Source organism: Ursus arctos, chromosome Y, assembly GCF_023065955.2.
Source record: "Ursus arctos isolate Adak ecotype North America chromosome Y, UrsArc2.0, whole genome shotgun sequence".
In the NCBI taxonomy this organism is placed as follows: Eukaryota; Metazoa; Chordata; class Mammalia; order Carnivora; family Ursidae; genus Ursus; species Ursus arctos.
Genome location: NC_079874.1, coordinates 23630910 through 23656590, shown reverse-complemented (window position 1 = coordinate 23656590; position 25681 = coordinate 23630910). Strand labels below are relative to the sequence as shown.

The following is a 25681-nucleotide window of genomic DNA, read 5'->3' as shown; positions in this document are numbered from 1 at the left end:
TTTTTTTCCATGTGTCAGCACCAAATAGCATGCTTATAATAAGACTGGAAATAGTCACAGGGTATCATCCTTTTTTCCCCTGAATAATTGGATAAATGAACCAATGAATGGAGAGATATTCCTTTACATGCCTAGGAAGACTCCATATCAGTCCTCCCTTATTTACCTTATACATTCAATGCAATTTTAATCATAATCCCAGCAAATTATTTTGTGGATACTGACAAACTGATACTAAAGTTTATATGGAGAGGCAAGAAACTCAGAATATTAAATACAATACTGGAGGACTAGTGCTACTTGACTTCGACAGTCACTATAATGAGTGACAGTAATCAAGACATGTGGTATTGGTGAAAGAATAGACAGCCAATGGAAAAGAATAGAGGGCCCAGAAAGAGGCCCATATAAATATTCTCAACTGATCTTTGAAAATGGAGCAAAGGCAACACAATGGAGTAAAGATATTCTGAAATGAATGTGCTGGAGCAACTGAACATCCAAATTCAAAGAAAGAATCTAGACACAGACTTCACACGCGTCATAAAAATTAACAAAATGGATCATAGGGGCACCTGGGTGGCTCAGTCAGTTAAGTGTCTGACTCTTGGTTTTGGATCCAGCCATGATCTTATGGGTCATGAGATCAGGCCCTGCGGCAGGCTTGGTGCACAGTAGGGAATTTTCTTGAAGATTCCCTCTGCCCCTCCCCGTTCCTCTCAAATAAATAAATATATCTTTACAAAACGAATCACAGATCTAAATGTAAAATGCAAAACTATAAAATGCCTAGAAAATAACATGGAAAACCTAGATGATTTGGGGATATGAATGAATTTTTAGATACAAAATTACAAAGTCCATGAAAGAACTAATTGATAATGTCAACTTCATTAAGATAAAAAAAAACTTGTAATGTGAAAGGCAATTTCAAAAAAAATGAGAAGAAAAGGCACAGAGTGGGAGAAAATATTTCCAAAAATTTGTTGATAAAGGACTATTAACAAAATATACAAAGAATTCTTAAAACTCAACAATAAGAAAACAGCAACCTGATTAAAGAATGGGCCTGAATAGATATCTCACCATAGAACATATACAGATGGTAAGTAATCACATAAATGGCGCTCCAGACCATATATTATTAGGGATTTGCAAGTTAAAGCAACAGGGAGACACCAATATAAACCTATTAGAATGCCCAACACTGACAACGCCAAACACTTGTGAGGATGTGGAGCAACAGGAATGCTCATTCCTTATTATACCTAAAAGGTACAACCACTTTAGAAGACAGTTTGATGGTGTCTTATAAACTAAACATGCTCTTACCATACTATCCCCAATCATGTTCCTTGATACTTATCCAAAGGAGTTGAAAACTCATGTTCATACAAAAGCTATCACATGGATGTTTATGCCTATTTTTGTGATAACTCTCAAGACTTGGAAGCAACCAAGATGTCCTTCAGCAAGTGAGTAAACTATGGTCCATCTACACAATGTAATATTTTTCAGCGCTAAAAAAAAATGAGCTATCAGGCAATGAAAAGAAAGATACAGACAAAATTTCAGTTGGTGAGACATTCTGAAAAGACTACATACTGTATGTTTCCAACTATATGACTTTTTAAAAAAGGAAATTTAAAAAGTCTATAGAAATAGTAAAATCACCAGTGGTTTCCAGGAATTAGGGGGAAAAGGATGGATAAATAGATGAATACACAATTTTTGGGCGACAAAACTATTCCGTAGAACACCATACTGGTAAATACACGTCATTATATATTTGTCAAAATCCACAAAATGTACAATACCAAGAGTGAAACCCAATATAAACTACAGACTTGTAATGTAAATTGCCACCTGTGGATGTGTCAGTATAGGTCATCTATCATAACAAATGAATCACTCAGTTTTGCTGAGTTTAAGTTTGCTCTGAAAAAAAAAAAAGAAGAGGTCTTTTTTTTTCTTAAAGCAATACATGGCACTTGACATTCTTTCCCTGCCTCCTGAATTCCTCAATTGCAACAATTTGTCTCAAACTATTCCTCTGATTTTTTTCACTTCTTATAAAAATGAACAGTCTATAAAAGAAAACATTTTGTAAGGCCTGCAGTTGTTTTATCTAGCTTTTGACAAAAGTTGGTACTTTTTCAGTGAGCTATTGAGTAAGGTGGCAGAGAAGAAAGATCCTGAGTTCACACCATATCATGGACACATTAAGATAACAGCTACATTTATACGACTAACTCTGAAAATGGCATAACAGACCTTCCACGGTCAATTGTAGAGAGGAGGCCACACTGGAAAGGGTAGGAAGGGCAGAGACCTGGTTGAGAACAAAACCCCTGATGAAACTAACCACAAATGCGAGGGACACTACAAGCATGGAGGAACAAGACGATCAGATCCCACAGATCCCCAGCAGGATTTAACTCTGAGAGCTTTTAAAAGCAGACGGCTTAACTCTAGGTGCTTTAAAAATCAGCAAACTTAATTCAGGGAGAGTTTCAGGGAAATAGGAAACTGAACCCCTGCCCTTAGAGAGTAACCCAACCCAAGACACAGCACAGAAGCAGCAGTTTGAAAAGGGCCTATATGTGAAGGAGACTAATTTACTCATCTCACAATCTGTGCTGAAGGATCTTCAGATTTCTCCAGGAAAAAAGGCTGGCAGGTACAAATTTTCTTCTCCTCTTCCAGCCCAGAGAGCCAAATATTTGTGGGAATCAGCTCTAAAACTGTCTGCCTATTTTCTTAGCACCATAGGCCCTGCTCCTACATTCCCTTATGGACCCACTCCATCCAACTGCCTGCTTTTGCAGTCATCCCTCCAAAGCAGCTCCTACCCCACCACACCTTGCAACCAGGCTGGCAAGGACCAGAACCACTACAAAGTGATACAGGGAGAGATGAGATATAACCCCACACACAAGTGCACCTCCCGTGCCAGTAACTGAGCATTTTGGCTGGCCATGCAGGGAGAAAGCCCTACCATTCAGTGTGTTATTGACTGTGACAGAGAAACCAAGTGCAGACAGGTAGACCTGACAGCTGACCCCACCTTCCTGCAAGTGTGTGGGGGTCTGAAACAGGTCCCTCAATAGTCCAGCAACCAAACCCTACTCAGAGCAAAATGAGCTAGTGCCCACTAGCAAAATGGGTAATTGCAGCCAGCAGGGCTGCAAACACAGTTTATCCACAACAGTCTGAGTGCATGCAGCCAACATCGGAATCATCCCAGGAGGGCCTGCTTCTGGCGACCAGGGAGCATTTGTGCAGACTTCTACACAAGGCCACAATTTTAAAGACCAGGAGACAGAGGTGACCTATAAAATATGTAAAAACAAAAACAAAGTTAGACAAAATGAAGAAACAGGAATGTGCCCTAAATAAAAGAACAGGATAAAACCTCAGCAAAAGAGATAAATGAAACAGAAATAGGCAATATGCTTGGATAAAGAATTTAAAGCAATGGTCATGAAGATGTTCACTGGACTTAAGAGAAGAGTGGATGAACTCAATGAGGGCTTCAACAAAGAGGGAGAAAAAATTTTTTTTTTTAAAAAAGAGGAAGAAGAATAGAAAAGAAGAGAACCAGCAGATTAGAGGATGCAGCAGAATGGATCATTAATCTGGAAGACAGGGTGATGGAAAGCAACGAAGATGAACAGCAAAAAGCAGGGGAAAGAATAATCCAAAATGAGAGTAGGGTAAAGGTACTCTGCAACATCACCAAGTATAATAACATCCACATTACAGAGATCCCAGAAAAAAGGAGAAAAGAGAAAAGGGAGCAGAAAATTTATTTGAAATAAATAATAGGTGAAAACTTCCCTAGTGTGGGGAAGAAAACAGACATCCAGATCCAGGAGGCTGAGAATTCAGCAAAGTTAACAATTCAAGGCAGTCCACAACAAGACACCTAGTAATTAAAATGGCAGATAGGGATGATAAAGAGAATATTTTATAAGTGGCAAGAGAAAGGAAAACAGTCACATGCAAGGGATACCCCATAAAGTTATCAGCTGGTTTTTTCAACTTTTCAGCTTTGCAGGACAAAAAGGCATAATGTATTCAAAGTGCTGAAAAGGAAAAATTAAACAAAAGACATCCTGTAATTGAGAATACTCTACCCAGCAAAGTTATAATTCAGAATAGAAGAGATAAAGATTTGTCTGGACAAATAAAAGTTAAAGGAATTTATCACCCCTAAAACAGCCTCACAAGAAATATCAAAGGGAATACTTTGAGTGGAAAGAAAGAAGTAAGAAAATTATGAAAAGAGAAATAATTCAGAGGTAAAAGCAAACATATAATAAAGGTACTAAAGCAGTGATTTATAAACCAGTACAGAGGTTAAAACACAAAAGCAGTAAAATCAATAGTATCTACAAAATATGAGGCAAAGCATATGGGAAATAAAAGGATGGAAGATATGATATCATGTACACAAAATGTGGAAGGGGGAGTAGAAACAGTGCTTTCTCAATATGTCCAAACTCAAGCAACTATCAACTTAATATAGACTGCTATACACATAAGATGAACCAAATGATAACTACAAATAAAAAATCTATAGTAGATACACAAAAAATGAGAAAGGAATCCAAGTCATAACACTAAAGAAAGTCTTCAAACTACAAGGGAAAAGAGCAAGAGAAGAAAAAAGGAAAAGAGAACTACAAAAGCAACCAGGAAACAAGTAACAAATGGCCATAAGTATATACCTATCAATAATTACTTTATACATAAAAGGGCTAAATGCTCCAACCAAAACATATAGAGTAAGAATGGATAAAATAACAAAACCCTCAACAAGAGACTTACTCCAGACCTTAACATACCTGAGGATTGAAAGTGAAAGGATGGACAAACATGATCCACTCAACTGGTAATTGGGTGTGGGGAGACAGAATAGTAATATTTGTATCAGACAAATAGACTTTAAAACAAAAGCTATGGAAAGAGACAAAGAAAGGTACTACATCATGACAAAGGGATCAATCCAACAAGAAGATATAACAATTGCATATATCTATGCACCCAATGTGGGAACACCTATTCATAAAACAATTATTAACATACCTAAAAGGGAGAAATTGATAGTAATATAAAAATGGTAGGGTTCATTCACACCCCACTTATGTCAAAAGATAGGTCATTGAGCTAAAAACCAACAAGGAAACAGTGGCTTTGGATGGCACATTAGATCAAATGGACCTGACAGATATATACAGAACATTCCATCCCCAAGTAGGAGAATACGCATTCTTGTCAATTGCATATGGAACATTCTCTAGGTATATGTTAGGACACAAAACAAATCTCAATAAATTTAATATTGAAATACATCAAGCATCTTTTCTGACCCAATTGTATGAAACCAAAATCAATTACAAGATAAATTCTGGGAAGAACACAACTCAGTGGAGGTTAAATAACATGGTATTGAATAGAAAGTGGGTCAATTGAGAAATCAAAGAAGGAATTTTAAAAACCACAAGGAGATAAATGAAAATGAAAAGCACAACAGTCCAAAATCTTTGAGACATAATGAAAGCAGTTCTAAAACGGAAGTTTAGAGTGAGACAGGTCTACCTCAAGAAACAAGAACATTCTCAAATAAAAAAACCTCAGCTCAAACCTGAAAGAGCTAGAGTAAGAAGAATGAACAAAGCCCAAAGCTATTAGAGGGAATCAAATAATAAATTTTAGACCAGAAATACATGAGATAGAAACAAAAGAGAGAAAAGATCAATGGAAAGTAGAGCTGGGTCTTTGAAATGATCATTTTCAAACAAAATTGATAAAACTTTAGCCAGACTCAACAAACAAAATTGAGAAACCTTTAGCCATGCTTATCAAGAAAAAGAGAGGACTCAACTAAATAAAATCAGAAATGAAGGAGGAAAATGATAAGCTGACACCACAGAAATAAAAAAGATTAAATGAGACCATTAGAAAAATCTAGAAGAAATAGATAAACTCCTAGAAACATACAATCTTCCAAAACTGAATCAGGAAGAGATAGAAAATTTGAACAGACCAATTACTAGGAATGAAATTGAATCAGTAATCAAAATACACCCCAAAACAAAAATCCAGGGCCAGGTGTTTTCACAGGTGAATTCTATTAAACATTTAAAAAAGAGTTAATATCTATTCTTCTCAAACTATTCCAAAAAATAGAAAAGGAAACAAAACTTCCAGATTTGTTCTAGAAGACCAGCAAATATTTTATAAAAGAAGAAAACTACATGCCTTTATCTTTGATAAACATAGACGCAAAATTCCTCAACCAAATGTTAGCAAACCACATTCAACAATACATTTTAAAAGATCATTCACCACTACCAAGTAGGATTTATTCCAGGGATGCAAGTGTGATTTAATATTTGTAAATCAATCAGTGTAATGTATAACAAGAGAAAGGATAAAAATCATATGCTCACCTCAACAGATGCAGAAAAGCATTTGGAGGAATAAAAATTCCATTGGTGGTAAAAATTCTGAACAAAGCCGGGTTAGAGGGAGCACACCTAACACAGGTCTAGAGGGAGGATACCTCACATATGAAAACCCAAGAGCTAAGATCATACTCAATGATGAAAAATGGAACGTTTCCTCTAAGATCAGGAATAAGATAAGAATGATGTCCGCTCTCACCACTTTTAATGAAGTTAGTCCTGAAAGTCTTTGTTGCAGCAATCCTACAAGTAAGGAAAATAAAGGCACCCAAATTGGCAGGGAAGAAGTAAAATGTTGACTACCTGCAAATGACAAGATATTATATATAGAAAACCCTAGAGGTTCCACAAATTCAGTAAAGTTACTGGATACAAAAATTAATATACAGAAATTGACTGCACTTCTATATACTAATGGTGAAACAGCAGAGAGATAAACTAAGAAAAAATCCTTTTTACAATCTTATCAAAAAGAATAAAATACCTAGCAATAAACTTAACCAAATAGAAGAAAGACCTACTCTCTGAAAACTATAAACATTGATGAAAGAAACTGAAGGCAACAAAAACAAATGAAAAGATATTCCACCCTCCTAGATTGGAAGAATTAATATTGTCAAAATGCAATACTACCCAAAGCAATCTACAGGTTCAATGCTATCTCTACCAAAATTCCAACAGCATTTTTCACAGAACTAGAACAAAAATCCAAAAATTTGTATGGAACCACTAGGCAAAGCTCCCTTGAGAAAGAAGAACAAAGCTGGAGCTATCACAATCCAAGATTTCAAGATATACTACAAAGCGTTAGTAGTCAAAACAGTATGGTACTAGCACAAGCATAGACACGTACATCAATGAAACAGGATAGAGAGCCCAGAAATAAGCCCGTGTTTATATGACCAAATGATCTATGACAAAGGAGGAATGAATATACAATGGGGAAAAGATAGACTCTTCAACAAACGGTGCTGAGAAAACTGGATATATGCAAAAGAATGAAAGTGGACCACTTTCTTACAGCGTATACAGCAAGAAATTCAAAATGGATTAATGACCTAAATGTGAGACCTGAAACCATAAAACTCCTAGAAGAAAATATAGGCAGTCATTTCTTTGACATTGGCCTTGGCAATTTTTTTCTAGATATGTCTCCTTCAGGGAAGGGAAACAAAAGCAAAAACAAGGTATTGGGGCTATATCAAAATAAAAAGTTTTTGCATAGGAAAGGAAATCGTCAAGAAAACAATAAGGCAACCTAGAGAATGGGAGAAGATATTTGCAAATGACATATCTGATAAGGAGCTAATAGCCAAAGTACATAAAGAGTTTATACAATTCACCACCAAAAACAGTAAATAATCTGATTTAGAAATGGGCAGAGAACCTGAATTGACATTTTCCCAAAGAAGACAAGCAGATGGCCAACAAACACAGGAAAAGATGGTCAACATCACTTATCATCTGGAAAATGCAAATCACTTCACACTGGTTAGAAAGGTTCAAATAAAAAAGACAAGAAATAACAAGTGGTGAGGATGTGGAGAAAAAGGAGCACTCCTGCATTGTTGATGAGATGTAAATTGGCAGAGCCATGGTGAAAAACAATGTGGAGCTTCCTCCAAAAAATTAAAAATAAAATTACCATATAACAATAATTCTACCCAATAATTTCACTACTGTGTATTTACCTGAAGAAAATAAAAACACTAATTCAAAAAGCTATGTGCCAGGATGCCTGGGTGGCTCAGTGGTTAAGCATCTGCCTTCGGCCCAGGTCATGATCCCAGGGTCGTGGGATCAAGCTCCCGCATCTGGCTCCCCCTTCTCCCTCTGCTGTTCCCCTGCCTGTGTTCCCTCTCTCGTTGGCTGTCTTTCTCTCTGTCAAATAAATAAATAAATAATCTTAAAAAAAAAAAAAAAAAAAAGCTATGTGCACCCCTATGTTTATTGCAGCAGTATTTACCATAGCCAAGATATGGAAGCAACCCATGTCCATCAATAGAAAACTGGAGAAAAAAGATGTGGTATGTACACCATACATACCACAAACATGGTACCAGTGTACATATACATACACACATACACACACATATACATACAATGGAATATTATGCAGCCACTAAAAGGATGAGATTGTGTCATTTGCAACAACGCAGTTGCACTTAGAGGGTATTATGCTAAGTGAAATAAGTCAAACAGAGAGAGAAAAAAAGTATATGACCTTATTTATATGTGGAGTCTAAAAGAAAAAACAAAGGAACAAACAAATAAACAAAATAGACTCTTAAATATAGAAGAAAATGATAATTCCCAGAGGCGAGGAGAGGGGTGATGGGTGAAATGGATAAAGGCGGTTAAAAAGTACAAACTTCCAGTTAAAAAGTAAGTTAGGGTCATGGAGATGAAAAGTATAACATAGGAAATGTAGCCAATTAAAAAAAATAGTAATTTTTTTTTGAATTTTGAGTATCATGCAATGTTCCACTATTTTCATATACAACATGGTGATTCAATTTCTCTATAGGTTATACTATGCTCCACCAAAGTGAACCATTTGTCACTATATGTTGCTATTACACTATTATTGACTATATACCTTTTTCTGTGCCTTTTATTCCTGTGATTTATTCATTCCATACCTGGAAGTCCATATCCCCCTCTCCCATCCACCCATTTTTCTTATTACCCTGGCTCCCATACATCTGGAAATCATGTTTATTCTCTGCATTAATAGATGTGATTCTACTTTTTATTTGTTTATACATAAGCATTTATATATTTATATATGTTTATATATATCACCTCTATCTAGAAATACATATACATACCTATTATCTATCTATCTATCTATCATCTATCTATCTATCATCTATCTATCTATCATCATCTATCTATCATCTATCATCTATCATCATCTATCATCTATCATCTATCTATATCTATCTATCATCTATCATCTATCATCATCTATCTTCTATCTATTATCTATCATCTATCTATCATCTATCTATCTATCTATCATCATCTATGTATCATCTATCATCTATCTATCTATCATCTATCTATCTATCTATCTATCTATCTATCTATTATCTATCTATCTATCTATCTATCATCTATCATCATCTATCTATCATCTATCATCTATCTATCTATCTATCTATCTATCATCTATCTATCATCTATCTATTTATCTAACATCTATCTATCATTACCTATCTACCTACCTAACTACCTGTCAACCACATCATCCTTATCCATTCCTCTGTCTATGGACCCTTAGGTTTCTTCCATATCTTGGCTATGGTAAATACTGCCGCAATAAACATAGGGGTGCACGTAGCTTTTTGATTTAGTGGCTTTTTTTTCTTTAGGTACATACACAGTAGTGAAATTATTGGATCACACAGTAATTCTACTTTTAAAGTTTTTTTGGAGAAACTCCATAATGTTTTCATAGTGGCTGCACCAATTTACATTCCCTCTAAGTGTGTATGAGGATTTATTTTTCTCCACATCCTCACCAACACTTGTTATTTCTTGTCTTTTTGATTCAAGCCATTCTGACTGGTGTAAGGTGATATGATGTTGTGGTTTTGATTTGTATTTCCCTGCTGGTGAGTGATGTTGAGCATCTTTTCATGTGTCTGTTGGACCATCTGGATGTCTTCTTTGGAAAAAACATCTATCCAGGTTCTTAGTCAATAATATTTTAATAACATTGTTTGCTGACATATGATGACTACACTTACAGTGTGACCACTGAGTAATGCACAGAATTCTTGAATTAATACACCTGAAATGTACACCTGAAAGTAATATTACATATGTTAATTAGACTTCAATAAAAAAAAAAGACCAGCTACCATTAAAGTACATACATACATACACATGTACCTACACACATGTGTGTACATACAGACATATGCACATTTATAAAGAAGTGAAAGGAAAAAGTTGGCATCTTTCTGACCATCAGTGTCCTTTTAAAGTTATCTGTGGATATTATATGGAGAAAGAAAATTCATTTTTATTGTTAAATACTAAACCTATTGCAACATATCTGTGATAAATATGGAAAGGGGATATGACACAATTATTTATTTTAAAAATAAAAGACTATTATCCAAGATCTACAAAAAACTTCTCAAACTCAATACACGTGAAACAAATAGTCAAATTAAAAAATGGGCAGAAGATATGAACAGACACTTTTCCAATGAAGACATACAAATGGCTAACAGACACATGGAAAAATGTTCAAAATCATTAGCCATCAGGGAAATTCAAATCAAAACCACACTAAGATACCACCTTACGCCAGTTAGAATGGCAAAAATAGACAAGGCAGGAAACAACAAATGTTGGAGAGGATGTGGAGAAAGGGGATCCCTCCTACACTGTTGGCGGGAATGATTGTTTTCTACATAACAACCCCCCCTAATAAGACTGTTGCAAGTCTGGGGCACACGCAGCAACTAAAACTCACAGAGTTCCTGCCCTCAGGGAGCTTGCAACCTGTGGAGGGGACACTGACACAAAACAAAGAAATATAAATTATCTTCTTTATTCTTTGTTTAATGCTTTATTCTTTAGAATACATTCTCTGTGTGGTGGGGATTTTGGAGGACTTCTTAAAGTGGCATTTGTTAAATAAACATGTGTGGGTTACACAGGCTATGTGTTTGCCATGTCTCCCTAAGCAGGATTCCTCTTAGAATCACTTCCTGGAAGCTTCCACTCTGTCCCACTTTCCCCGAAACACACGCGTGCACACACACAACGTTCACACTCCTCTGACATACTCTGCATCCAACCCCCCATCTCACCACTACCTAGGAGCACTGGGCATAGATAGATAGATGATAAATAGGTAGATAGATGATAGATAGATGATAAATAGATAGATGACAGATGATAGATAGATGATAGATAGATAGATGATAGATAGATGATAGATAGATAGATAGATAGATAGATAGAAGATAGATAATAGATGATAGATACAGATGATAGATAGATCACCACTTAATACTTAAAATTGCACAACCTCTCCCATATCTGTTTTGCAATTTGAAGTCCAATTGAACAGTTTAAGTCATAGGTGAATCCTTCCCTGAAGATCAACCCATATGAATGCTCAGTAAATATGTATAAAATGTATAAGTAAATTAATTATAAGTGCTTATAGCTCAGTCAATCACCAAAATTTATCTAGGGCTTTACCATATATTAACAAACATTTTCAGTAAAGAGACAGATAGTGATTATGCTAGGATTAGCAAGCTATGTATCTCCAATGGAATTAGTCAACTCTGCAATAGTACTATGAAAGCACCCATATACAATATATAAATTAATGGGTAAATTGTATGCCAGCAAAACATATATTTATTTTCTTCAAGTTTTTTTGGACCAGGTTTGGCACCTAATTTGGTAGGTCACTTGTATGCCTTGTCTTGTATAGCCTTCTAATGTCCTTAGAGGTAGATGTTATTTCTTTCCTGCATCTAAAGAAACAGAGATGGATGGGGGGGCTGAATAATTAGTTCCAGGTGGTATAGTGAGGTCCGCCTACTCCAGAACCTATATTCTAAGCAACAGTATTTTACAAAATTAGATCCTCCCCTGTCCGCCCCCCCTCCCCAAATATCTAGAAATAAGAAGATGCTTGTCAACTGGCAACTGGCAAAGGCTGAGAAATCAAAGATGACCAGGAAAATGTTTTTCTGGAGTACAGGTGAACAGTTAACATCAACAAGAAAGAAAGTTTAAGATGAGGAATAAAGCATTTTGTTTCTTTGCTATTTGGCAATGTGGAACATTCAAGTAACTTGGAAGAAAACAATTCCAATACAATGTAAATTCAAAGATGGTGTTGGACCCTTTCTTGGCACAATGTTCTGAGCTGTCTGTACTTTGGGGATCGGAAGTCAGACAGGTGAATGGGTGCTCATAAAAAGGTAATAGTCAGCATTGATTGAGTGCCTTCTATGCAAAATGAACTGGACAAGGACTGCACACTTAGGCTTACCTGATTCTCAGAATTACCCTTCAGTCTCCATCAGTGATAATCCTTTATTAGCAAATAAAGGAAACTATGTTAGATTTCCGCCTGTGCTTTCCTGGTTGTAGCACGTTAATCTTGATCTTTTGGAGAAAGTAACTCAATTTGACATTAGAAGGATTTCTACTGTTTTTCTTTTTTTTTTTTTGTTTCACAATTTAAAAAAATCTTTTAATTATTTTCTGCCTTTATCTCCCTATTCTTTTCCACCTTTATTTCAGTGCTGCCAAGCCGATGTATATGGGTGGGTCATATGCTTGAGGGGTGATTGCCAACATGTGTCTTGGGGGTTTAGAGATAAAGGAAGTTTCCAAAGGAATTTTTATATGTTAAGGTAGACTTGCGGGATCCTGGAAGGGGGCGTTTGGGCCCGGGAAGGGGGTTGCCTTTGGCCCTTAGCAAAGTGTCAACTTCGAGACACTTGAGTTCCTAGAGGAATGTCAGTCTGCCTGTTTCAAGGACTTGTCCATGGGCCTTAAGTAGTAAGGAAATTTAATGATTTTTCTTTTGCCTTTGTTTCCCACATCATACACCACACTAACTCAAGAAAAAGGAGATATTTAGGATATTGGAACTGGAATTTACTTGCTCTCTGGTGCAACCTCTTCTCTCTAAGGTTGAAAAGGAACATAATATCTATGCGCTTAGATGGAGAGTGGGAACTAACTAATCAGTGAAGGGAGATGCATCTGCCTTACCAGACCAAGAAGGTCTGGCCATGGTTTTCCTCTTGGAAATGCTGAAAACTGTATAGCAATATTTCTACAGCAGCAGGAATATCTCAAAGACTAGTAATACTAATGAATTGATAAGAATGATATTTAATTCTATCATGAGCTTGTGTCAAGATTTAAATTCCAGACTGTGAAAGGTGAGAATATTATGCATTTAACGGAACAATAAAAGGACCTTCTTCTCAATAGGTGGGTCTCATAAGTCTTCATCATGAAGTCCAAAAGAAATGAAACTCAAAAAGATACTATACTATTTGCCATAAAAAATTCCTGCAATCTCCCTCCCTGGGTCCTGTACCCCACCTAACAGGTAAGATTCCGCCTTTCTTACGTTTTCCTGAAGCACTTAAGACTCTAATGCAGAGATAAGGAACCAAGCCCAAGTGTTGAGCAATGACAACAGGAAATAATAGAGTTGCACAGACTTTCATTGCTAGAAGAATGTTATCCCCAATATTTACTATGGTTCAGTAGTCAGAGAATTGAAAATGTGGGCTTCAGTCAATATTTTCCAAGTGTAAAATTGAATTAGATTGTCAAACCATGCAAATTTTCTGTCCAAATTTTTAAATTTATAATATAATCAAGACATGTAAAATCCTTCAAATGTTTTACAAAGCCTTGTGACTTTTAGTTGTGTGAGCTCAGAGGATGATGATTCATTAGAATGAGTGGGCAGAGGTGCAGACATTAGGGGGGAAATGTACAAGTCTGGGAAGGAGTAAAATGTAAAATGTACAAACCAGGCAAGCCCTATAGACCAATATAGCTGGTGGAGAAACTTCCTGGAGATTATTATAGGAATGCAGGTTGGAAAAGAAGCTGTGTGGAGAAGCTGAAGAGTTCTGAATGTTAAGTACAAATACCACGTGTTTGTGGAGAGCATTTCCTGGAGTTGCAAGCTTTCCTTCCCTGTAGCGAACTCTCTTGTTTCTACATATTTTAGTGTTCTGTCAAGAATATATATCCATTCTGTCTAATCAAAATAGCCAACACTGATCAAGCATTTTGTAGTATCAGGCATTACTTAATTAATAAATGGTCCAATTAAACTTTGAACCTACACAGTGTGATGATTGAGCCCTCCCTCTGTCCTCTGACATGAAAGATACTTTTGCTGAAAAATTTAGATTTTTGAAAATTCACCCAATGAGCTACCCAGAAGGTTCTGTAGATTTCACTATTTTATATTGTAAATTAAGCTCTAGTTGCACTCATCTTTGAAAGTGTAAGGCCAACTAATAATGTCTCCCACTAAGCTTAAAATGTTGTTTCCCAGTTCCTTGGCTGTTCTTATATGCAAATATGCTGCAGAACCAGTTTTTATTATATTTGCAGCAGCTACATGATAAGAAATACATAAACCTCATTTACTGTTTCATGGATGCTGGCTTTTGTAGAACCTGGTTGTGTAGTAACAACTAATATATGGGCTGCTCATGTTGGTGCTTACCCTTTTAAGCTGTCCTGCATATATAATATTATATATGAAAAGGTAATTCTGCAATTAAAAAAAACAGTTCTATCATGTCTGTCTGCAAGTGCAAGTATCCCATTCTTCCTCCTTCATCCATTTCACTCTGCAGTGGAGGTCATTAACTTGCATAATATGGAGGAACCAAGAGTGCCGCTTCCTCGCTTCTTCGCTTCTTCATTGTAGTACCAAACACGGCAGCCCCCAGCTGTTGTGAAACAGCACTAAGCTTCACAACAGGAAGTACAATCCACAACCAGTAAATAAAGCCCTTCCTTCCCTTTTAGCAGGCCCCAGGACTTCCCCCCCCCCCAGGACTAAGGAGGTGGGGGGAAATCCTTTTACAGATGTTTACTTTGGAGTATAAACTTTCCTCTGATTTTAACTCTTTTATGAGATCAAAGAAACTAGGTTTCCATGCTTTACTTCTCATTTTATGTTAAAAGTAAGCATAGGAAAAAGGAATTTTTTTCAGAAAAACTTAAAACTACAGTCAAGAGGCCCATTTCACCATACATGTCTTACTTTTCAAAATATTTTGAGTTGAAATTTATCAACATCACTTTCTCCTTGAGAATTTCCATTTCAATTTACCCGTGACATTTGCAGCAACATGGACGGGACTGGAGGAGATAATGCTAAGTGAAATAAGGCAAGCAGAGAAAGACAATTATATGGTTTCACTCAATAATGGAACATAAGAAATAGGAAGGTCAGTAGGAGAAGAAAGGGAAGAAGAATGGGAGGGTAAACAGAAGGGGGAATGAAGCATGAGAGACTATGGAGTCTGGGAAACAAACCGAGGGCTTCAGAGGGGAGGGGGGTGGGGGATTGGGATAGGCCGGTGATGGGTATTAAGGAGAGCATGTGTTGCATGGTGCACTGGGTGTTATACACAAATAATGAAGCATGGAACATTACATCAAAAATTAAGAAATACTGTATGGTGACTAACATAACACAATAAAAAATTATTATAAAAAAAAGGGGAAAGAGATCCTTCTAGGCCTGATTAAATCAGTTGGGCATCCTGTGAAAGAAGGATTAGGCCTTCTTTCTCTGAGTCACAGAGATACTTTCTTGCTGCCCTTGAATTAGCAAACCATCATGAACTCTACAGCTTCAAGGAAATGAAGTCTACCAACAACTACATAAATTTGGAAGAAAACACTGAAACTTGTAAGAATGCATCCCAAGTTAACACTTTAATTGTAGCTTGTAAAACTTTAAACAAAACCCTACTAAAAGTCTCAGACTTCTAATGGAAAGTAGTATGAGATTATAAATGTGTTGTTTTGTGCTACTCAGTTTGTTGTGATTTCTTATATAGCAATGAAAAAATACTAAAACAAACAAACAAAAAAAATGTCCAGACTTTTTGATTAACACACATACAACCATCAATAAATGCTTTAAGAAAACAAATATATAGAGACATAGATGCCTTATGTATTTGTAAATCATATATATAAAGTAATATACTAAGAGATTATTCCAAAACAAAACATTAGATACATACAAACTGAAAATTACAGAAGATAACTATTGTCTTTAGCCATGTTCCTCATACATCACTGGTAATTCTCTTCAATAACATGTACTGAAAATTTAGCTGTCTCCTCCCAACTGGACTAAAATATGTCCAAAATAAATAAATAAGCAAGCTTTTGAGAACCTGATGTGGCACTTTTAGGGACTGATCCACTAATATATAGTCAGTCTTTTCAGAGGACCTCCAAAGTATGTTTGCTTTAAGACTCTAAATATTAAAGGTCACCCTCAAATTTGTATTAAATCTGGGTGTCTCTCATCTGTTAGTCAGTCAACAAGGGTTATTGATTACTTACAGGCTGCATAGCTCTGTTTTCAGAAAGGAAAGCATGTTGGTCCAGAAAGAATATATTTTTGCAAAATACATTTTCAAATTTCTTATTCTATTCTGTTCCCTTTCATAATATGCCAAGTTCAGGTTTTTAATGTGTCTGCGTGTGTATGTGTTTACTTTAATCTCTAGATTTTTACTTTCATTGTCATTAGGTTTATATTCCTTACCAATTCATTCTGATACATTTCATTCTGTGTCTAAATTCTCCTGAAAATAACTTTTTCTATACCAAAGGGCAGCAACCTTTTTTCTATAATGAGCCAGACAGTAAATATTTTCACCTTTGAGGCTATTTGGTCTCTATTGCGGCTATTCAACTTTGCCATTACAGTAGTAGAGCAGGCATAAACAAGTTGTAAGTGAGTTGAGTCTGGTGCTGTGTCAATAAAAGTTTATTTATAGACACTAAACTTTCAACTTCATATGATTTTCACATGCCATGAAATAATATTCTTTTGAGTTTCTTCAGTTATTGGAAAAGTATGAAAAGTATTCTTAACTATGAGGCCATGGGAAAACATCTTGCCTGGCCATATGTGGCCATATGTTGTAGTTGCCAACTCCAAGTTGACAAATATTATCACAGTTAATGAATTAATCACTATAAAATATTCTTCTTTTTCAAATAAACAAATTTTAAGTACAAAAAAGGATCAGATTCATAAATCATGTCAAATCTAAAAGAGTATACTGTTTAACTTTTTGATAATGGAACTGGTTCTGTGTGTGCATTTAATTTTCAGAGCAATTCAGTAAACTGCAATGCATCTGTGGTTCTTACAATAAAAGACTTAAGAAGTAGTTTGAAATTATCATGAAGTCCTTTACACTATTTGACATATACATACCATTATGTATAAAAAATGGACCATGTCAATTGATAGCTATCAGTTAAGATAAACAGAAGGGCTACCATATCTAGATGTCTGTCAACTTATGATAACCATGAGTAACTCAAATGTCCAGTTTTTCCATGTCTCTTGCATGACTTTGAACATAATATAGTTTAGACTTGGTTAAAAATGACTCTGCATCCATGTTAGTATAAAGTTATAAAACAGCAAGCCTAACTTTTAAAGACATAAAAGACAGGCTTACCCTACTCCATATTCTTAGAAAAAGAATCTCAACCATTAGGAAACATGACAAGTAGTAATACTACTTCTTAGAATTCTTAGGCACCAAATTATTTGCCTTCTCAAATGTATCAAAGAAAAAGAAAATAAATAAATAAAAATGTGATTGTTTTTCTAGAATTAGATAGACAAATGTCCTCATGATTTTGTTTTGTCTTGATATACTTACTATCAGGTATTTATTTGACCACCATTTTTATCGTATTATATCCATTATGGTATAATGGGACAATGGTATGTAATCCATCATACCATCAATAACATTAATGTAATAGGTTGAAAAAGAAGTATTCACCTCAGAGTTCTGGCAAGAATTCATTTTAAAGTAAATATAATATCTCTGGAAATATTAACCATGAGTAATGCTCTACTTAAAGCTCAATGGTAGGGAAAGGGGTAAAACTGAGAAGTACGTGTTCTAAATACAAATGATAAGACTAACAAATGGAAAAAGAAATAAAGTGAAGGCAAAGTTTAACTCTCAGACTGTCCTGGCAAATTCAGAATGAAGAGAAGGACTCTGGCCCATCTAACCAAAACTCCTTGGTTTAACTCAGTAAGTCTAAATAAGAAAGCTATTAGTATAGGCATTTACTGAATTTTCAAATGCAGTTTTCTATTTTATTCTTTAATATAATAAAGCAATCTCCTTAATTATAAAGCTTTATATTATATATACATATTTGGAAAACATAAGTGGAAGTGCAAAGAAAATTATGCAAATAATTAAATGAAACTCTCTACCCAGAGAAAATAAATGTCTTCTGTTATTAATGAAAGATGATGGTAGAGTATTATTTTCTTATTACAATAAAAACAGCAAACATGTGGAACTAAAATGCTCAGATAAGGTTAATAGCTCAATGTCTAACTATAAAATATGACAACTCCAATCTAGAGAAGCGCAACTTGCTTACACTATCATATTTTCTAATCAGGATAAGAAACAAGTCTTCTAAATAGTAGTCTATTTCATAAATGGAAAAAATTTAAGGTAGTAACCTTAGGCAAGAATCAAAATTTTCCTAAGCCCTGGAGAAGTTGTGATTTATAAAGAAACAAGGATTTGCTTCCTTGCAAAATCGGTGCTTAAAGGAATTTCTGTTTCTTAAGCTTCGTAGCTAATTGCAGAGGGCTTTTTGACTTATTTCCAGAGTTTTTAATATCGCTACCTTAATTTATAGATATTACTTAATTTTAATAGTTAAATGAAAGTTTTAATTAGAATCAAGCAGCTCTTCATATGGAAAGACAAGATTTGTTGGCTCATCTTCAAGAAAATGTGCATTTTTAGTTATTTTCTGGGGCCAGGGGAAACCACAGAATTTAACCATCCTTATTCAGTGTACATTTGCTCAACATGTCTCTACACAAAGCTGGAACATGTTAAACTATAGTTTTGATTTTAGCTGCTTTACACTAAACAGTGTGTACACTGTACACTAAACCTATAGAAATAGTAACTAAATACTGTGTAAACTATACACCAAGCCTAAAGTAACTATCGCAACTGGAAGATAGGTATTTATTAACAATTGGTCTGTGTAATGGCAAGGTATGAGAAATATTAAATTATTAAAACAAATCCATATTAAATACTTGGCATCCAGATAAAATATATTATTTGTTGTTGTGTAGTTTCTTTAAATAACGTATTGCAATAATTTTATATTTGCAGAAAAGTTGCAAACTAGGACAGATTTCCATCCCAATAACCCTCAGTGAACTTCCCGCATCTTTTATCACCATGGTATATTTGTCAAAAATATTTTAAAAATTGGTGCAATACTGCTAATTAAACTCATCACTTTATACCAATTTCACCAATTTTACCATTTAATTTTCATTTCCTCTTAGTCTCCTCTGAGCTATGACAGTTTCTTCATCTTTCATATTTTTTCATGACATTGAGATTTTTTGGTATTACTGGTCAGGTATTTTGCAGACTGTTCACCAGTCTGCATTTTCTGATTAGACTGGGGCTTGTTTTTGGAAAGAGGCGAAGTTCTCTTACACAGCCTATCAGAGGGTACCTGAAATCTACAAGACATCGCTGGCAGAGGGAGTAAAGGTTAAGGTGCTCTTCACTATAATGTTACTGTTTTCCCTTCCCTATTCAATACTCTAATCTTGGAAATGAGTGAATAAATCTAGTGGGGTTGAAGTATTAATCTCTTCATCCCAGAGAGGGGAATATCTAGATATATAATGTGGAATTATCCTGTGAAGAAGGTATGTCTTTTCTACCTAAGGCTATTATTTTTTAAATGCCTCAATCATGGCTACCAGGTAAATTTTCAGTCAGAGAAAACTTGTTTTGAAAGTCAGTAGTCCATCACACTGATTTTAATGAAAGTCAGTTCTTAAAGATACTGAATTCAATGTCATTTGGAGAATTTCACCTAGCCATCTTGATTAACAGTGAAATTTGAGATAAGAAATCAAAGAATCGAGATTAAAACAAGTGAAGAAAGTAGAAAGAAAAGGAAAAGCAGACCAGATGAAGTGCCTCCCTGCTAATATAATTGGCATTACCTTCACAAGATGTTAATGTTCATCAACAGGAGGGAATTCCACCTCCCCCAGAGAAGTAGCTTTACAGGTGAACTTAACTAGAGGCAGGGCTTTTTGCCTGGTTATTGTTGTCCTGATGCCTTATGCATTTTAGTTCTTAATCTTTGACATATAACAAAACCAGCATCCTAACACTATGGATAAACTTTATGTGGAATGATTAAGTAGTTTAAGCAATTATAATTAATTAGAATTCATGCCAAGGATGCACAACTTTAGATTTTTTCATTTATTGGGAAAATGTCTTCTAATGTAAGGCATTTAGGTCAGTGTTTTGGTTCTGTTGTCTGGATCCTCCTTCTACCCCCCATTTGTTGTTTTTGTTGTTCTTTATTTAAAAAAATAATAATTAAACTACAGCTCACATACGATGTTTTATTAGCTTCAGGTTCCCAATATAGGATTGAACAAATTCATATGTTTCTCAGGAATCACCATGATAAATGTAGTCACTATCTGTCACCACACAAAGTTGTTACAATACAATGATTATATTCTCTAGGTATTACTGTTAATCATTTATTTGATAACTGGAAGTTTGTTTTGTTAATCTCCTTCACCTATTTTGCTGCGTTGATGAAACGGATGACCTGGAAAGGAGATGTTTCAGCCATTTGGCACAGTGTGATGAGGACGTGATAGGGCACCTCCTATAGACAATTCTATCCTGCCCACAGCTCCACCTGCTACTCAGAAACCCAATATCTATAGGAGACTTCTTCCGAAATCGCTACCCTATAGTGCTTTTGTAGGGAACCTGCCCTATGATGGGACAGAGAATCCATTAAGGAATTCTTTAGAGGATTAAATATAAGTGAAGTATGTTTATTACGTGAGCCCAGCAATCCAGAGAGGTTGAAAGGTTTTGTTTACGCTGAGTTTGAGGACTTGGATTCTTTGCTTAGTTCCCTGAGCAACAAGAGTCTCTAGGTAACAGGAGAATTCGAGTGGACGTTGCTGATCAAGCAGAGGATAAAGACAGGGATGATCTTCTTTTGGCCGAATAGAAATCACGATTCGGTCAAAACAGATACAGCCTGGAGAGCACGTCCTACCACAGACAGCTCTGATGACTACCCGCAGAGGAGGCGATGATAGCTTTGGAGACAAGTACCCAGTTCGTTATGATTCAGGTCGGTACGTTGATGGGTCTCAGGACGGGTATCGTGATGGCAGGCGCCGAGATATGGATCGATATGGGGGCCGGGATCGCTATGATGACCGAGGCAGCAGAGACTACGGCAGAGGCTACGATTCTAGGCTAGGCAGTGGCAGAAGAGCAGCTGGTAGTGGGAACCGTAGGGATGACTACTGCGGAGGAGGCGGGGACCGTTATGAAGACAGATATGACAGACGAAACAATCGGTCATGCAGCTCCAGAGATGATTACTCTCGGGATGACTACAGGAGTGATGGTAGAGGTCCCCCTCAAAGACCCAAACTGAACCTAAAACCGCGGAGTATTCCTAAGGGAGATGATTCCTCTGGTAGCACCTTCCAGTCCAGTCGAGCGGCCTCTATCTTTGGAGGGGCTAAGCCTGTTGACACAGCTACTAGAGAGCGAGAAGTAGAAGAGCGGCTCCAGAAGGAGCAGGAGAAGCTGCAGCGCAAGCTGAATGAGCCAAAACTAGAACGACGGCCCCGGGAGAGACACCCAAGCTGGCAAAGTGAAGAGACTCAAAAACAGGAACAGTCCATGACAGGAAGTGAGTCATCACAGACTGGGACCTCAGCCACATCTGGCAGAAATGCACAAAGGAGAGAGAGTGAAAAGTCTCTAGAAAATGAAGCACCCAATAAGGAAGAAGACTATCACTCTACAATTTCTAAGCCTCCCAAGTCTAAACAGACTCTGAAGATAACTCCAGCCCCTCCACCAAAGGAGAATGCTTGGGTGAAGCGAAGTTCTAACCGTCCTGCTCGATCTCAGAGCTCAGGCACACTGTCAGAAACCCGTACAAGTGGTGGTGGAAAAGTAATTCCAGCTCAACCACCTGAAAAAGCGCCAGCAAGGAGAGCAGATGAAAACAAAGTACATGGGGTGGGTGTCCCAAAAGGCCGAAGTAGGAATTCCAGCCATGTTCCAGGAGAGGGAGTGAACAAATATCACCGCAAGGAGTCACACAAGAAAGATGGCAAAAAGGATCAAGACTTCCGATCTGCACGTGAACTAAAGAAACCTGAAGAAAATCTAGTTTCCAAGTTCATTTCTGCAAACAAGTATGCTGCTCTCTCTATTGATGGCGAAGATGAGAACAAGGGAGAAGATTATACTGAATAGACCTCTGCGTCCTATTCTTTCTTGCAGTCTCTCCATCTTGAAACATTTGAGAGCAAATCAAACTTCTATGTAGACAAGACAATAAAACTCACCATCTCCTGGAGGGAGAAATCTATTTCTTTTGTTTGTTTCTTCATTTGTTCATTTGTTTTTTCGATTTCACATATAGGTAAAATCACATATTTACCTTACTCTGCTCTATTCCACTTAGCTTTAGATTCTTTAGATACTTAAATGTTGTCACAAATGGTTAGTTCTCATTCTTTTTTTATTTATGAATGAACATACAGTGTAATATTAGTTTCAGGTGTAGAGTATAGTGGTTTCACACTTCCATACATCATTCAGCATTCATCATGACAACTGCCCTCCTTCATCCCCATCACCTAGTTCACCCATCCCCCACCCCCTAGTAACCTTCACTGTGCTTGGTTTGCCTGTCTCTCTCTCTTTTCCCCATGTTCATTTGTTTTGTCTTAAATCCCAAATGTGAGTGAAATCATACAGTATTTGTCTTTCTCTGAATGACTTATTTCATTTAGCATAATACCTTTTAGGTCTAGCCATGTTGTTCGTCTCATTCTTTTTCACAGGTTTGTAATATTCATTGTGTATGTATACAACATTCTTTATCCATTCTTCTATTGATGGAAATATAGGTTGCTCCTATGTCTTGGCTTTTGTAACTCATAATACAATAAGCATACAGATGCATGTATCCTCAAATTAGTGTTTTTGTTTCCTTCAGTAGTAGAATTACTGGATCATATGTAGCTTTTTTGAGGAACCTCCATACTATCTCCCATATTAGGTACACCAATTCACATTCCCACTTGTTAGAAAGTGGAGAAAGAAGAGTAAAATATCCTCCAGACTGGGAAGGAAGATTAAAAAAGGAAGCCACTACTCATCATTTACACACAGATTTCTTTTTCTGACAGGCCGTGTCAGGCAGGTGATGATGCAGATCTGTGCGGCTATTCTCTGCAAAGCCCAGAACTAAATCCACAGATTTTATAGAATGAGGGACTATGTAAAGTGCATTAATGAGTAAGACTAAATGGTCTAACACTTTACAGGGCTGATGGGGCCACCTGTGGTCCAGAAGAGCAGAGAGTGTATTATTTCTACTAGTTGTCTAGACAACTTTAGGGAACATCAGAATAAATGTTCATGTATTCCGGTCAGGATATACACCATTTTTATTAGATTGTATGCTCTCTTCTCTATTCCCTATATGTTTTTTAAGGGAATTTTATATATTTCTCAATAGAGTTTGCGATCCCGAGGGTGTCTCAGCAAATCTTATTTTGTTTTTTTTCTTTTCACATGTAGGGCATGTAGGTAGGAAAGAGCTTGAGAGAAAGGAGAAAAACAATGCACCCAGGAACTGAATTGCAGGTTTGAATGCTTTGAGCAGAACACTTGGATTCCCAATGCTGGTAAATAATGAAAGTTGACTTGTCATGTGTTTTGAATAATAATGATGCCATTGTCTAAGTTGGGGGCAAGTTTTATAGACAGGATAACTTTAAGTAATAATCATGTGGAGACATTAAACTGGATGAAGCACAAGACAAGCAATCAAATAGAGTCTAAAGGAGTCATAGGAATGGAAGAGTACAGATGAGGGAAAGTGAAGATATGCACAGTAAGTGTTAGCTCCTTTAAACCCATGTTTAAGGGACAAATGGAAGGAGTAGAGTTACAGAAAAGATGAAAAGGGAGAAAAGGGGCGCCTTTTCTACTACGCCTGGGTGACGTAGTCATTAAGCGTCTGCCTTTGGCTCAGGGCGTGATCCTGGTGCTCTGGGATCAAGCCCCACATCAGGCTCTGCTGGGAACCTGCTTCTTCCTCTCCCACTCCCCCTGCTTGTGTTCCCTCTCTCGGGCTGGCTGTCTCTCTCTGTCAAATAAATAAATAAAATCCTTAAAATAAAAAAAATAAGAAAGAAAAGGGAGAAAAGCCAGAAAATTCTGGACCAGAAGAAATGACTATGACAATGGCTGAAATGACACTATCCCCAACCAAAAAAAAAAAAAGGTAGGCTAGTGAGAGGGGAGGCTTCCCAGGATAAAAAAGGACAACTTTTGTTGACTTCACCATCTCAACAAAAAAGGAAAAAGATTATGTACATACATGAGAATTAAATGATTTTCCCCCTAAGTTAGCGATGTCCTTTTTTATGATGCTGAGTCTCTTTAAATATAAAAAATATTATCATTTTCATTTAATTGCATCTTTTCATTTTCTTTTTTAGTTTATTTTTTAGTTCTTTTATTTCATCAGTTTATTTTTTAGTTATTTAGGAGATTATGTCTAACAATCTATATCAATAGAGATATAAAACAAGGTTAGAGTAGAAATATACTTCTCATTTTGTTTCGATATTTAAACTCTCTAAATGTGTTAAGTGTTCCAAAGTAGAAATATATTTATGTTAAATTTCCCAGCTTTGATCATTGCACTTTATTATGTAAGAGAATATTCTCATTCTTAGGAAATATAACCTGAGTTACTTTAGAAGGGCTCAGAGAATAGTTCAGGAGAAAAAAGAGAGTAATAAACCAAATGTGACAAAATGTGAATAAAAATTATATCTATATGAAGGTCTTAGAAATTTTTTTTTAATCATTCTTACAACTTTTCTATAGACTTGGAAGTATTTCAAAGTAAAAGGTTAATTAATGAAAGGATCACCTGAAAACTTCTTGCTAGATTAAGAAGATAGTGCTGTGTTCTAAGCCTATGTTGAGATTCTGGGCACTGGAACAGAAAGTTGCATATTATACCAGGGGTTAGCATCTATCTGGGATTCCTGCATGACAGGGACAAGTTCATAAATGAAAGAACTGACCTCTAGTCTTTAGAGTGAAGTCCAGTGTCAAAGATAGCTAATGAAAAGTCAAAACCAGGGAGATCTGATTTCAAAGTGAAGGAGGTTTACTGAATAGGAAGGACAAAGTTCTCTCCTTGGGGTTCTAACAAGTGTGGCTAAAACTCAGCCTTACTGTGTGGGCTGCATTCCTTATCACTGGAGTACAGGAATTCAT

General features: G+C 36.2%; 1 protein-coding gene across 1 annotated transcript in view; it reads left to right on the top strand.

Moving 5' to 3' along the window:
• Nucleotides 1-22730, top strand: part of LOC113248378 (eukaryotic translation initiation factor 4B-like) — a 174758-nt gene extending 152028 nt beyond the window's left edge. The window contains 6 exon segments of the mRNA XM_057315351.1: nt 20884-20982; nt 20985-21122; nt 21125-21259; nt 21262-21334; nt 21336-21431; nt 21433-22730. Of these exon segments, the coding sequence (XP_057171334.1) occupies nt 20884-20982; nt 20985-21122; nt 21125-21259; nt 21262-21334; nt 21336-21431; nt 21433-22627 (1736 nt within the window). The 3' untranslated portion in view covers nt 22628-22730.
• Nucleotides 22731-25681: the final 2951 nt, after the last annotated feature.